We start from the raw sequence: 16,123 nt of genomic DNA, 5'->3' as shown, positions 1-16,123 counted from the left end.
CAATACAGGTAAAGGATAGGTGATTACTCCAAAGCAGTGCATGAGTAACTCTACAATCAATATAGCCTGGTTTATTTTTGCAGATCACTCATGGAAAAGTGCTCCAATATGTGTCCAATATGGACACAGTATATCTTTTAAAGAGGTTTCACTGTAACATAGTATAAGAGTTATTGTGGGTACCAAGAAATCCTGGGCTTTCTTTCCCTATCTCAGTTTCTCTATTTCTAAAAATTATTGACTGCTATAGTACACCTGCCTGCCGATGGGTCCACCTACCTCAAGTCTCTCCCCACTTCAAACCATCCTCCATTTTGCTACCACAGTGATTTTCCTCAAGTGCAATTTATATCACGTCACACACACCCTTACTCGATAAACTCCAGTGAACTTCTAGGATCAAATACAAAATTCTCTGTTTGGCATTCAAAGTCCTTCATAAACTGACCTCCTCCGGTCTTCTTACATCTTGCTTCCTGCCATGTACTGCTCAATCCAGTGACACTGGACTCCTTACTGTTACATGAACAAGACATTCCATCTCTCACCTGTGGGCATTTTCTTTGGTGCCTAGAATGCTCTCTTTCTTTATTTCTGCCTACGCGCTTCCCTGGCTTTTTTTTATGTTCCAACTAAAGTCCCATCTTCTACAAGAAGCATTTCCCAACCCTCTTTAATTCTATTGCCTTTCCTCTTTTAATTATTTCCTATTTACCCTCTATACAGCTTGTTTGCACTTACTTGTTTGCTTGTTGTCTCCCCCATTAGATTGTGAACTCCTTGGGGGCAGGGTTTGTCTTTTGCCTCTTTTTGTATTTCCAGTGTTTAGCTCAGTGCTTGGTATACAGTAGTCATTTAACAAATGTTTATTTACTACCTGATTAATATTTGTCTATCTGACCTACCCCAGGAAGGCACAGTAAGAACAAACTATTTACAAAACATTATTTCCTAGAAGGGAAGAGAGAAAATGCTAGTAATTTATTTTTATTGGAGAACAAGAAAAGCAAAGGCAATCATATATATCTAAGGGCTAGAAGAAACAAATGTACTCATACTCTGTCACGTTGTTTTTAGTGGGGTCTCTTCTGAGTGCAGAAAGCTACATGGTTAAAGATAAGCAATGAAATCAATCAATTAACAAGCATTTATTAAGCACTTAGGCGCTCTACTAAGCTATAGGGATACAAATACCAAGAATGAAACAATCTCTACTAACAAAGAACTTAACATTGAGAGTTCTAGTCTGCTTTAGAGCAGAGAAAAGAATGCAACCCTTTGGTCTGTTAAGAAAAAACAATGATGATGTCTTTCACCACTGATGATCCTGCTGAATCACCTGTTATTTATGACAGTGTTTTGAAATAGACAAAGAGCAAATAACTGGATTCAAACTTACTTAAACCTTTTGGAAAACTCCTACTGTATAAGACGGAAGTGTTAGTTACAGCTCTGCTAAAGCAGGGGAGCTAGTGCAACAGAAAAAATTTGAAATGGAACTGAAAAGAGCAAGGAGGAAATTAATTTTATTTAAGTTCTCTATAAATAGATTGTTTTCTGCAAATAATAGGGCAACATTATTAATTCACATTAAACATACTTATGTAGCACCAGCAATGAGTGCCTGAGCAATATAACTCAAGTACTACTTTTCTTGTCACTTAAATTTAAGGTAACTAATTTGTGACTGCATTATACCAAGCTAATCTCCTCTACAATTTCTTACAATTTAAACCATTCACGCTAAAGTTTCTTATTAAAGATAGCAATTTACATAAATGAAATTTATGTCTATGTATTTCATAAACATTTCTTGATCTTATAATAATTATGGTACTTGTATGATAACATCTGTTGATATTCATAGTCTCTAAAACCTGGCACAGATTTAACTCACATAATTTTCCATGCATCAAGTGCATTATCTGTAAAAAGCAATAAAAAGCAATGAATGCATTAATCACACGATATCATCTGTAATGCATAAATCTGAAATATCTTTCACGTCAACTCAACTGCTTTTTATTTTTTACACACCTGATTTTACACCATCTGTAAAAGGGCAAGACAAAGACCACTGAGGAAATTATACTTCATGACTGCTAGACTTCTACTAAATACTCAGACTAAATCCTGTAAACAGAAGATTTACAACACAACTAAGAAAAAATGATGCAGTTAAAAGTCCATTTTTATTAAAGAACAGTATAATGACCACAACAATTTCACACTGCAATTTAGTTTCATATTTGCATTTCTGGCACCTGTTTTACATTTCCCAAAGTCTATCCAATGCATATGTTTTTGAAAGTACACGTCAGATCTACATCTTGAGTAGTATATAAACAAGGTAGAGTAAAATGAATAAAAATGATAATGCTTTTAGCCTTCATTTCTTCCGGAATACTACCATTCCCTCGAGGACACAGACACTGATACACCAAACTCCAGCTGCTGAGCTCCAGATGGGTCCTGCAGTATCTAACAGTCCCACTGGAGCCTCAGAGAATAATAGTTCACCAATGTATCCACCAGCCTAAATTTTTACCATGAGGTCCTAGAGGGAATGTGGAGGAGTGGAGGGAAGTGATGGGACTTCTCTTAAATTCTGGCTAAAATTATATTACTTCCCAAACTTATGGAAGTTACAGGTAATGTCTCTCACATGTTCTATACACCTATCACATTTTGGTTATGTGGACTAAATGAAAAAATTTAACATATACACTAAAACAATAATAAAAATCTACCTTTTCACTAATACAGTAGGTAGTGTCATATTCCACAACAGTTTCCTAGGGGGAAAAAACAGTAAGATAACAGGATCTGCCAAAGCACAAATATTTATTTTGTTTGGTACACACAGATACGCTAAACTACATAATATGCAAAATAATGCTTTACAAGGCATGTGGTTGGTGTTCCTAGATCATTCATGGCCCAATGTCTTACCAGTCCTTTTTTGCATTTTTCAGTTTCTATTAGAATGTCATACATATTCTATATATGGTTTCTAATATCAAAGAGAGATTTTACACATGTGAAAAAACAAAACATAAACAACAAATCAATTCTGATAACTGTTTCAGTGCTTAAAGACTACCAACCTTTAAGATATTAATTACCAGCCTCTTACAGTATTAGTTTCTCAAAGTGTTGCTGTGAAAAGCTAGCCACCTTCAATCTTTTTAAGTCCATGTCCACTAAAATTTTTCCAATATATACTCCCTGCAGGTGCCAATCACCTAAAAGCAGATTTATATGACAACTCACAGGGCTTTACCCTTTATATATATCTAGATGACCAGAAAATCCAAACTCATTTACAAATGCCAAGCACCTTTGGGACCAGGCATTCTAAGCATTTCAATCGCTAGTTACCATGTCACCAGATCACAATGTTTTATTTTTATTATGGTATACTATACTCTTTACTGTTCTCAAAAAACAGTATAATTTTGCACAACTCATTGCTCTAGTACTACCAGCAAGAGCTAAGAGTAGCTGCTTAAAGTATAATGACTACTCAACACACCTATAATTGGCATATATATCCAGGTTTCAATTTATAGATTTACAGGTATTTGTTCTCATCTGATCTTCAAAATGAACATAGAGCCTTTAAAAATAATCACATCAGAGACCAAAACTCTCAGACAGAAAACCAAATCCTTATAAACTATCAAAAATTATCTAAAAAAGTTTTTAAAAGAATTACAAACTATTAGCAACAATATTAAAGAATGCTCCAAATCACTAATAAAACAGGAATTCAAAGGAAAACAGCTCTGAAGCTTCACTTCACATTCAGCAAACTGGCAAAAATTACAATAGATTGGGAATAGTTAACGTCAGGCCCACTACTGCCTTGTTGGTGGGGCTGTGAATCAGTACAACCATTTTGGAAAACAATTTGAAAATATGCAAATACACTGCAAATAAAATTCCCATACCTTTTGACCCAGAGATTCCATGACTAGGTATATACCCCAAGGAAGCGATTGATAAAAACAAAGTTCTTGTTCATGCAAAAATATTTTCAGAAGCACTTTTTGTAACATCGTAATATCAAAGAACTGGAAACAAAACAGACACCTGTTGACTAGGGAATGGTTGAACAAATTGTGGCACATGAATGCAATGGAATTACCTTTGTGCTATAAGAAATGAAGAATGTGATAAATACAGAGAAGCATAGAAACATCTATAAGAACTAATGCTGAGTGAAATAAGCAGAGCCACGAATAAAAATATATGTAGTAACTACAACAATGTAAATAGAAAGAACCACTACAAAAAATAAAAATCAGAAGTGAGTGTTGCAAAATCACAAAGAATAACCATAATTCGAATGAAGAAATATGAGAAGACAACTTCACCCCATTCCTCTGCAGAGGGAGAAGGTCCACACGTGTTGTGCAATTATACACATTTGCAGACTTTTTCTATGTATTGATCAGTTATGCTGACTTTTTTTCCTATTCCTTTTTTTTAGTCTTTAAAAAGTATTTGTTATACGAGATAGCTCTCTAGAAAGGGGAAAGGCACTAGGGGAAATTACAATGATATGAAAAAACAAAAGAAATCAAGAAAAATTTATTTAAAAAAATAATTCTCCAAGACACTAATAATAAGAGAAATGCAAATCAAAATAATCCTAAAGTTTCACCACTCCCAACAAACTGGCAAAGATGACAAAAGATGGAAATAAGCAATGTTGCAGGGGTAGTGGAAAGTCACCCACATAATGCATTGCTGATAGGGCTGTGAAATAGTACAACCATTTGTAAAATAAGCTGAAATTACGCAAATAAAGTAGCTAAAATGTCTATACCATTTGACTAAAAGATACCCCCAAAAATTACCCCAAGCAGGAAACTGATAAAAAGAAAAGCTCCATTTACTGTACACTGAAATATTTATAGCAGAACTCTTTATGGTAGCAAAGAACAAAACAGACATTTATTGATTGGGGAATGATTGTGGAACATGAATGAATTGGAATATTACTGTGCTACAAGAAATAACAAATATAACACGAACTAATGCAGAGTGAAGTGAGCAGAGGTGAGAAGACAATATACACAATGATTACAATAATGTAAATGAAGAGAAAAACTACGACAAAATAGTCAAAATGAAAGATTAAAATAATAAATTTGGCTCCAGGGAAGTGATAAGAAAAGATATCATCTCCTATCCTTTGTAGAGGTGGGAGGCTCACAATATATGAACACTGAAAATGCTGTCCAATTTTTTTCAATTTTTTCAATTAACTGATTAGCTTTGCTGATTTTTTCTCTTTTTCCTCTTTCTTTTCTTAAAAAAAATACTTATTATAAGGGATAGCTTTTTGGGAGCAGGCAGGAGAAGTAGAGGGGGAAATTTATGCAATATAAAAAAAAGACATCAATAAAATTTTATTTTTAAAAATGATCCAAAAAATTGAAACTAAACGCAATTTTATTTTGTAACCCATTTATCTTAATGGTATAGGAAAATAATACATATCCATTTAAAAATTTAAGTATCAAAAATGCTTAAGGTACATGAGCTTGGTGTTTCCTTATTAACCGGAAAGAAAAAGTTTTGTCGCTGAAAAAGTTTCTAAAATATATTCACCCAGTTTTCTGCCTTATGGCCAATATACGCTACATAACAGTCATTCTTTGCAAAGCCCTGAGGTCAATATTCTGAACGTCAATTACCATTGCAGAATCCCATATGTGCACAAAGTGTAGGACTGAGCTGCTAAACCGAAGATGTACCTTTTAAGTTGGTTTACTGTTAAAGTTAGCTTCTTTACTAAACCTCTGATCTTGATTTATATTCTTGGAATTTGCCTCTTTTTCCTAAAAGTCCAATGAAGAAAAAAATTTTGGCTGATTAAAGTGTTCCATTTCCTTGGATTCTGGTTAAATGAAGTTCTATTTTTCTTTTTTCTTTCAGGGTTATGGCTTTTGTTTTTGTTTTTGTTGTTTTTGTTTTGTTTGTTTTTTTAAAGCTTAGCACAAGCTGAAAAACTGTGCAAAAGCAGTAACTTACCATCAGACACCTTGGGCCACAACCCTCAAAATGCACTGTCACATATTCAAGTTCATTCAAAACTCATGATGGTGCAAGTACATGCAAATGCCAAAAAACTTTGAAAACACAACACCCAACTCCCAATTTACTGCTGAGGGATTGCACACCATGATACCAAGTTCCATGACATTGCCAAACATTCCTGATAACATGAATCAGTAGTAACAATCTGCTCTTCAAGGGCTAAGTCTCATACCAAAAAGCTAAGAGTAAGACACAGTTAATATCTGCTCTGTAGCTTATCCACACAGCACGTAATAATCAAGAAGATGAGATGGGGGGAGAGAAAGGAAGGGGAGACACGCAGAATACAGTAACAGTACACCTTTAAAGCAGGTATCATTAAATACTATCCTCAACGAGAACATTTTTTCTTTCCTATTTTCACTTGGTGGCATTAGGAATTATATTAAGTGACTGAAATGAATGAAGTCCTTGGCCTCAAGTAACTTCTTTGTTTTGTGTTAAAGAGACATAAAGACATAAAGAGACATAAAAATAACTGAACAAATATGGAATAGGGTTCATAACAATATCTATACTCTGTTTTGTGGGCTGAGAGAAGGGTAAGTCATAAGCGCTACAGATCCAAAGAGGAAAAAAGCAAAAATTGTCTCAAAATTACAATAATAATAGTAGTAGTAGCTTACATTTATACAGAAAGATAGATATATATGTAAATATGTGTGTGTGTATGTATATACCTATGTGCCAGGCACTGTGCTAAGTACAGTATTTCATTTGATAGGAGGCAGATGCTATTATTATTCCCATTTTACAGGTGCAAACAGAGGTTAAGTGATTTGTCCAGGGTTACACAGATAGTCTGAATTGATTTTGAATTCAGGTCTTCCTGACTCGAAGCCCAGTCCTTATATCCCGTACCACTTAACTGCCAAACAAAAGATGAAAGAGTTAAAGAACTGCTCAAGGTATAGTTTTTAAGCTTGGAATGACACGGGAACTTTTAAAACCTGGAAGAAAATTAAGAGACGGTAAAGGAACAATTGTATGAAGGGAAATTTGAGCAAACAGGAAAAGTAGATTACAGGATGGGTAATAAGAAACAATGTAAGTAGAGAACTCAGATGAGTTGAGCATAGAGTTTTGAAGGAGAGATCTTGACTCTGGACAGAGAACATGGGAGGCCAGTCAACTGAGCCCAAAGCCTAACTAATCAGCTATTTGCATTTATTCTGTATATATTTTACATTTATTTATCTATGTATATGTATTGCCTCTAATAGAATACAACCTCCTTGTGGACAGCAATGGTTTTGTTTTTATCTTTATGTATCCAATACTTAGCATACTGGCTGGCACATTTAATAAATGCTTAGTAAATGAATGAGTCAAGAAGGAATACAATGTTTTCAGACTACAAAAATGTCAACAAGTCAGTGAAGCATGAGATTAAGGAAGGAACACAGACTCCAAAAAAGACCAAAACTTTGGGAATTAGGTTAAATCAGAATCAGCTCTTCCACACTCCTTGTGATCTGAATCCCCAACTTGACTATCTATTGCTGTTCCTTATTTCCTACTAGGCTTGGTGCCCTGGATGGAATGCTCAAGAGAAGTGACTCTGCACAGCTTTTGACTTCATACTGACTTAAAGATCAATACTGACTCTTTCTCCAGATTTCTCAATTTTATCCCCATCAACACATGTAGTGAAGAGCAACAGCATCTGAAACATTTCCAGTGGAAGATGACAAAAATATAACACCAACACTTACCTGATTAAAATTTTTGAAACAGAATTCTTTATATATAGCATCTCTTTCGTTTAATTCTGACCATCCTGAAGCTTTGAGGTCATGTATAACTTGGTTCCTTTCTTCTGCTGTTAACCAATGAGATTCTGCAGACTAATAAGAGAGAATAAATATAATCAAATGAGAATTTGGACATATCTTTAATTTACTAGTCAAATTTACAGCATTTTGTATTGAAGTTTGTTTTTTTTTTAAGATTCATGTCCAGTCAAGTTAAGAAGCTTTAAAAATAATAGTATCGGGGGCAGCTACATAACACAGTGGATCCTAAAGCTCCAGCCTTAGAGTCAGGAGGACCTGAGTTCAAATCTGGCCTCAGACACTTGACACTTACTAGCTGTGTGATCTTGGGCAAGTCACTTAACCCCAACTGCCTCACCAAAAAGCAAAAAAATAATAATAATAATAATAATACTATCAAATAAGAGTCATTCCCAAATTGATAAATGGTCAAAGGATATGGACAGTTTTTCAATGAAGAAATCAAACTATACATAGTCACATGGAAAAATGTTCTAAATCACTATTGATTAGAGAAATGAAAATTAAAATGACTTTGAGATATCATTTTACACCTATCAGATTAGCTAAAATGATAGAATGGGAGAGCAACAAATGTTGGAGGGGATGTGGAAAAATTGGGACCCTAATTCCCTGCTGGTGGAACTGTGAAGTGGACTGACCATTTTGGGAAGCAATCTGGAATTGTGCCCAGAGTTATAAAACTGTGTACACTCTTTGACACAGCAGTACTATCACTGTTACATCTGTTTCCCAAAGTGATTAGGGAAAAAGAAAAAGAACTTATATGTTCTAAAATATTTACAGCAGCTCCCTGTGGTGGCAAAGAAATGGAAATTACAGGGATGCCCATCAACTGGGGAATAGCTGAACAAGTTGTGGTATATGATTGTGATGGAATATTACTGTGCTGTAAGAAATGATGAACTGCTTGATTTTAGAAAAACATGGAAAGACTTGCAAGAAATAACGAAGAGTGAAATGAGCAGAACCAAGAGAATGTTGTACACAGCAACAGCAATATTGTTCTAAGAACAACTTTGAAGGACCAAGTCATTTTGACTATTATATTTAAACCAACTTCAAAGGATCTATGAAGGAAGATGCTATCCACATCTAGAGAAAGAACTGATAAACAAAAAATTATATATAGTATGGTTTCACATATACATACATATCTGTGTCTAATGGTAGCCTTCTCTAGGGCAGGGAGAAGGGGGAGGGAGAAAAAAAATTTTAAGTATACAGCACAGAACAAAAGAAAACTTAGAAGGAAGCACAGAAAAGCATGGTGGCTTTGAAAATGATGTATAGTATTTATTACATAGTTTTTCAAAAAAAATAAACAGTGTGAAATTCATGGTTTTTTATTGAATCCTCTTTTTATGTTGTGCTGTGTATATGGAAATGTTCTTTTTTGTCTTACTGTATTTAAATTCAAAATGAATAAAAATTTTAAAAAAGAAAAATAATAGTATCCTCTAATATATGAGTACTCTGATGCATGAAAATAATTCTTAGTAATTTACTCTTTCACAAGCATTCAGCACTACTCAAAAAGTACATGGGCCAAAAATAAGATAAGTTTATATGTGATTTCATATCTTTCATACATGCACACTAAGCATTCCATGATAGGATGCAATTTCAAGGATACTACAAAACACCTTCCTACTCAAAAAAATTCCTCTTCTACCTACTCATTGATGAGTGATATTCAATTGAGTCTCTTCCTTCAAATTCAGATCTGCTAAATTGTTATTACTCATTCATACCTCAGCAAGAATGAATTTTTCCTATTCTTTCTTCAAAGCAGGTGGACAAGGGAAATAAGCACGCACACACACACACACACACACACACACACACACACACGTTCTACAAGGTGAGACAGAAGGAGGTTTATCAATAAAAACAATATGACATTAAGGACATAAATTTCCACTATTTGATTTGATGTTAAAGACGCTGCTTTTTGTAGTAGCAAAGGACTAGAAACAAAGTAAATGTTCTTCAATTGGGGAAAAGCTAAATAAATTGCGGTACAAGAATGAAACAGAACATTCCTGGGCTGTATGAAATGACAAACACAATGAATACATAAAAGTATGGAAAGACACATAAAAAGATACAAAATGAATACGCAGAACTAGGGAAACAATGTACATGATGACTACAATGCTGTAACTGGAAAGAACAACCACAACAAAACTGAACATCACAAAATTATAAAAAACAGGCTTGGCCTCAAAGAAGAGTTCTGCTAAGGTATTTCTCCTTGCCCTCTGAGCTTGTGCAGAGATGGGAGTCCACAGATGCAGAACATATAACATACCAATACAAAGTGAAATTTTTGTGATGTGTTGACTGCTTCTGTTGAATTTTGTTTTCTCTTCTCTTTAAAAAATTCTGTTATAAGGACTCACTCTCTAAGAGGAGAGAAAGGAGGGAATAAGGGGAAAATATAAGTGATGTAAAAACAAAAATTATCAATAAAAATCTATTTTTTTTTATTTTAAAGGTACTGAAAAATACTACAAAAAAAGATGCAAGTAGGAAGAGGCTAAAACCTAAATCAAGGTCTTTCAGAAGTCACCTGTTTCCTTTATAACAATGTTATCCTTAGTATAATATGATGCTTACTATCCTTTCTCATCAAAATACATACTAAATTGTTTTTCCCAGAGTGGGGATGAATGTATTCCATAGTCCCTTGCCTCCTGCTAGCAGTAGCATGTACTTTGTAGACACTACTCAATTTAGGGATATCCCCTGTGACCAAGAATCAGAGATCCCTCTCTCAAACTGGATATCTTATAGACGTCTCAAAATCAACAGGTTAAAACAGAATTTATGATCTATCCTCAGAAGCCCTTCCCTCTTTCCAGTTTCCTTTTCCCACCCAGAGCACCATGATTCACCCAGGCCAGCAGTATTAAACATGCCCCAATCAGATTAAAATGTAATTGGAAAATCGTAAGATAAAAATATAATAGAACATGGATGATATAAATATGTGGTTTTCTGAGTAAATACAGCCTTCGGGGATCCTTAAGTATAGGTCAGTGGTCCCTGTTTCTATTTTAGTTTTGACCCCGCTGATTCCGGCTCACAGCCTCTGTGTCATCCTCATCCCCTCTATTAGAAAACGTATCCCACGAATACAATCTATTGAAAAGTATTGTCTTTTCTACCACCACAACACCTCTTATTAAGGTCTCCTTCTTCCCACTCATACTGCCACCTCCCTGGTGCAGGCCCTTATCAACTCAGACCTGAACTACTACAATAAGCTCACTGGTTGGTTTCCCTGCCTCAAGTCTCTCCCAACTCCTGTCCATCCTTCACTCAACTACCAAAGTGACCTTCCTAAAGCACAGGTCTCACTATGTCACTCCGTTACTCAATAAATACTAGTGGCTTCCAATTTCCTCAGGGATTAAATATAGCATCCTTTATTTAGCTTTGAAAGTCCATAACAACCTCGACCCTTCATCTCTTTCCAGTTATCTTATACTTTACTCCTCTCCACGCAATCTACAATCCTGTTACACGGATGTTCCTTGTACACTACGCTCAATCCCCCATCTTGACACCATTTCGCCTTGTGTCTCATGCCTGGATTCTCTGACTTTCTTTTACAATCAGCTCGAACCCCACTTTGTGCAAGAGGTCTTTCCCAGTCACCCTGTCCCATCCACCGCTAGTGCCTTCCCTCTGAGATTACCTTCCATCTTCACTGCATGTATGTTTTATGCACATAATTGTTCATGTATTGTCTCCCCCATTAGAATGTGAGTTCCCTGAAAGCAGTGATTGTATTTTTGCCATTATCTGAATCCCCAGAACTCAGTTCAATACCTGCCATGCAGTAATCATTTAATAAATGCTAGCTGAATGACTGACAGTTTTTCCCCATCAAAAGCTAAAAGGGTCACATGCAAACATAACCACAGCAGCAGTAGTATGCATGGCAACAAACCTGATGCTCTTCCAAATCTTTAGCAATTATTTTTATTAGAGAATATGAGAGGCAGTCATGGCAGAGTGAAGAGGACCAGCCATCAAGCAGTCTCAAGTCCTGTCTCTGATTTACTGTCAGAAAAGGAATTTAAGTAATTACTTAACTTCTTCTTACAAGAAAGTAGTAATAACACCAAGTTCTGAATTCGCAGACCTTTTGTTTTCATCACAGCTAACAAGCCACGGCATTACAAACAAATGGTATGTAGCACAAGTTGGCCTATTCCATGCTCATCATCTTGCACAACACGCGAAGTATCTGTGATTTCCTGCAGTGCGTTTCCCTCCCACTGAAGCATCCTGCAAAGATTTACTAGATGATCTTTATGACTTGCTATGGCCAAAACAATTCATCACTCACTGGCCAGCCACCAAGTATGACCATCTCTGGGCTTAGCTAACCTAGTCCTTAGACAAAAATAACAAAGTGAATCCATAAAAGCATACTCAGAGCCTTTCCAACTTGAGTTTTTTTAAATGTTAGAGCTTGTACTACACTAGAATAGCCTTTGAGTTTCCAGTGTCCCCTCCATGTCCTGATGACACATCAGAGAAGATAAACAATATAACTGTAAATACTTTAACAATGTCACCTAGAAAAAAAATTAAAACAGAAAACAATAGATGGGTTCTTGCCTGAGATGTTTCAGTTATAGTACCCTTAAGTGACATATTGTGATGGGTCTGTTCTTTTCCTTTTTACAACACAGCTCACCTAGGTCTTTTCATTCTATCTGACTCTTATGTCCACCTGCAAACTCTCTAGAAGGGGCCCACCCACTCTTATAATTGCATGAATACCAATGAAGTATGAGAATTGTTTATCAGTTATCCTTTGCTTTAGTGTAGGTACATGACTGAGCCACCTCCTTTTCTGGTTATACATCTCTGCCATGACATCCTTTACAAATAACCTCTGTTGATATATTGAAGCCTTTTCTCCCCTACCATACCCATCTTCATTACAATTTAGATGGCTTACAATTTAAGTTAGTTGTAGACTGTGGCATTCCATGACTAGCTGTCATAAAGTATTCACAGAATAATTTTTATTGTTTAGTCATTTCAGTCATGGCAAACATACTGGAGTGGTTTGCTATTTCCTTCTCCAGTCCATTTTGCAGATGAAAAAACTGATGCAAACAGGGCTAAGTGACCTGCACAGGGTCACATAGCTAGTAAATGTCTGAGGCAGGATTTGAACTCAAGAAGATGAGTCTTTCTGTCTCCAGGGCCAGAGCTCTATCCACTGCCCTACCTAACTGCCCCTCACAGAAGAACACTGATAGAGAAAAAATGAGCCTCTGTTTCAAAAGCAAGCTTAAAGTCATTAAAGCATTATGTAAGGCGGGGGGCTATTGGTGCAGAACACTGCATAAAATGTAAGAGTTGGTTGATATGTCCCTTAGTTTTGCTGAACTAGGTTCTTTTTCTCTTTTTAATTTTTTCCTATAAGAGAGAGTTCTCTAGGAGGAGGACAGGAGAGGACTATATTATGAAATGTAGGTATTTTAAATTTTCTAAAAGCAACTGTACAACTGGAAACAAAGTAGATATTCCTCTGATTGTGGAATGGCTAAATAAACTGGTACATGAAATGTAATGGAATATTACTATCCTATGAGAAACAATTAATATAGAAGTATGGAAAGACTTACATGAACATTGATGCAAAGTGAAGTAAGCAGAGCCAGGAAAATAATATACATAATGATTACAATAATGAAAATGGAAAGAATAACCATAAAATAATCAAAAATTAATTGCAAAATTAAAAAGACAAGTTTGATCCCCAAAGAAAAGAATCTCCCCACTCCTTTGTAGAGGTGGGATCAACAGGTGAGAAACCTTACATATAATGCCAATTTTTTTTTAATGTATTGATCTGTTTGCATGTTTCCTCCCCTGTATGTCTAATGACTATGAGTTACTAGGGAGCAAGAACTATCATTTGCTGTTCTTTGTATCTTCAGAGCCTACTTAGCACAGTGCCTGGCACACAGTAGGCACTTAATAAATCTGTTGACTGACTGAGGAAGTAAGAATAAGGACACTGAAGAGCATCTAGGCAATGTAAAACAAGATATCAACAAAAAATCTATTTTTTTAAAAAAGAACTCGCCTTCTCCTCAATTCTAGGCCCGATTCATTATTCATCTAGTGTCTATTTAATTTTATATCATAGTCTAGAAAAAAGGAATTCTTCACATACTTGTTTTTTCCTAAGACAGTTATGCCAAACTCTCTTGAGACATTATGGATATCAATCATGAAATTTTGCAATATTCTGGTGCTTGATATAAACAGCACAATATCTTAGAACAGGAGCATCTCTAATACCTAATAATAATAATAATAATTCTAGAGAATTGCTCCTCCATGTAGAATCTGTACAGGACAACCTGTATGACAGTAGAAAGCATTTGTGTCCCTATTTTACTCCTCAAATGAAATGAAAAATCAAAGAGTCATCAAAGTTCTCACTGTTTTAACATGTTTTAAGGAATCCTGTATAATTTTAACATACATGAAACATGTCAAACACGTATGAGGCATATTGGTGTTTAATGCTTTTTTTGTATAATCAACAAGCACGATGGTATATTGCACTCTCTACCTGTCTGTCAGCTGTGTAAAAATATAGTTTGTTGAATACTGTTTGTGAAACAGCACAAGATCTGCGACGTCTAAGTTATTTTTCACCACTAGGTGGTGGTATAAGTTAAAGTCTGGTTTGGGGAACAATTGTTTTGACTAAAAGGAAAAATTTTAAAACAGCTTTGGATAGCTGAAAGGACATTGACAGGAAGGTAAAAGATAAATGGATGGATGGATGGATGGATGGATTTACATATACATATAAATGTGTGTATACATGTAAGCATATGTGTATATAAATATATATCACTTAACCCTCAAATGATGCTAAAAAAAAAATACACAAGTGAACTGAACCGCATTGAATAATCATTAATGTCAAACACGAAGATGGTCTCATTAGAAAGTGACTGCTTTTATATGGTACAGATCTTCACATAGAACTTTCTAATTCGTAACGTTATATATCAAGAGAAGCAAAATTGATGAAAAAGCTTAATTATGTTTCAGAAACGATTTCATAGCAAGAGCTCCGACACACCGGTACCTAAAATGAATCCCTTACAAAGCTCCTTGAGTTTGCTTGTGCAGATGGAGGCCGGCAGGGTTCAGTTTCTCCGGATGAATCATCTCTGGCCTGACCTGACTTTTTAAACAGACGGTGACATTCGGTTTAAGCAGCCCCTCAGCTCTAGGGGGGCGGGTAGGATTCACACCCGGGGCCCAAGCCCCCGAGTCCGACCCCGCAGTCAGACGTCAGTCCCGGCCAACGGGGGCAGAACCACGCGGCCGACACGCGGGCCCGCGGCAGGAAGGGAACCCGGCCTTCACTCCTGGAAGGTTCCTGGGCAGCCGGGGCCGGCCCTCCGCACGCCCCGGCCTGCCCGCGCCCGCGTCCCGCGCCCCGAGCGGCTCCCCCGGAGCCCGGGGCCGCCCGCCCGCCCTCGCTGCCTCACTCACGCACCATGGCTGAGAGGCTCCGGCGGCAGCCCGGAGCGAACCACGGCGACCGAAGGAGCGCGGGGAGAAGCCGGCCCCGGAGTCCCAGCGCCGCCGCCGACATGGGCCCGTGCAGTGCGGCGCAGCCCCGCCCCGAGGCGCCCGCGGAGCTGCCTGAGCCGCGGCGCCCGCGGCCGGGGCCCCTGCGCTACGCCCGGCCCGGCAGCCCCCGCGCCCCGAGCCCCGGCGGCTCTGTCGCCGCCGCCGCCGCAGCGTCCGCCCGAACTGAGCCGTGGCGGCCTGGGCTGCTCAGGCCCACAAGCTCCGGCGGGCGGCGGGCCTGGCGGCGGGAGAGCTAAAGAAGGACCCTTCGGGGGCTGGGACCATGCGTGGAAATAACTTTATTGACAGCGGAGGAAGCACCGGCTCTCCAGGAGCAAGGTCTCCCCGCAGCTGCGGCGGGGACAGCGTCCATCGCCGGCCCTGAACGAGCGCCGCAAGCCCGAAGCGCCGCTCGCCAGGCCCTCCCGCCGCGCTTGCGCAGTCCCCGGGCAGCCTCTAATCACCCGCTTCTCTTACCTGCCCCCCCCCCCCCCCCCCCCCTCGGCCCTAGAAAAATTGCTAAGGATTCGGTTTGGGCTCATTCATATTATCTAGGGGTCTCGCCAAAAAGGTGA

The 16,123-nt window shown here is 37.6% G+C and overlaps 2 protein-coding genes across 3 annotated transcripts in view; one reads left to right on the top strand and one right to left on the bottom strand.

Moving 5' to 3' along the window:
* Positions 1-15,570, bottom strand: part of PCBD2 (pterin-4 alpha-carbinolamine dehydratase 2) — a 51,259-nt gene extending 35,689 nt beyond the window's left edge. The window contains exons 1-2 of one of the 2 annotated variants that reach the window (XM_027849194.1): positions 15,472-15,570; positions 7,827-7,958 (exon numbers count right to left, since the gene is read on the bottom strand). In XM_027849194.1, coding sequence (XP_027704995.1) covers positions 7,827-7,958; positions 15,472-15,570 — 231 coding nt within the window. Of the gene's footprint in view, positions 1-7,826; positions 7,959-15,072; positions 15,248-15,471 lie in introns of those variants that run through there. The other variant, XM_027849196.1, reaches the window with a different exon arrangement.
* On the top strand, positions 15,569-16,123 carry LOC114033526 (atherin-like). Its single transcript, XM_027849040.1, has 2 exons — positions 15,569-15,800; positions 15,858-16,123. Exons 1-2 carry the CDS (start codon positions 15,569-15,571, stop codon positions 16,121-16,123), a joined length of 498 nt encoding a protein of 165 aa, XP_027704841.1.

The sequence above is a fragment of the Vombatus ursinus genome, unplaced genomic scaffold (assembly GCF_900497805.2).
Source record: "Vombatus ursinus unplaced genomic scaffold, bare-nosed wombat genome assembly UNPS02007284.1, whole genome shotgun sequence".
NCBI lineage: Eukaryota > Metazoa > Chordata > Mammalia > Diprotodontia > Vombatidae > Vombatus > Vombatus ursinus.
Note: the sequence above shows the minus strand (reverse complement) of the source record. Positions and strands in the feature narration are given on the sequence as shown.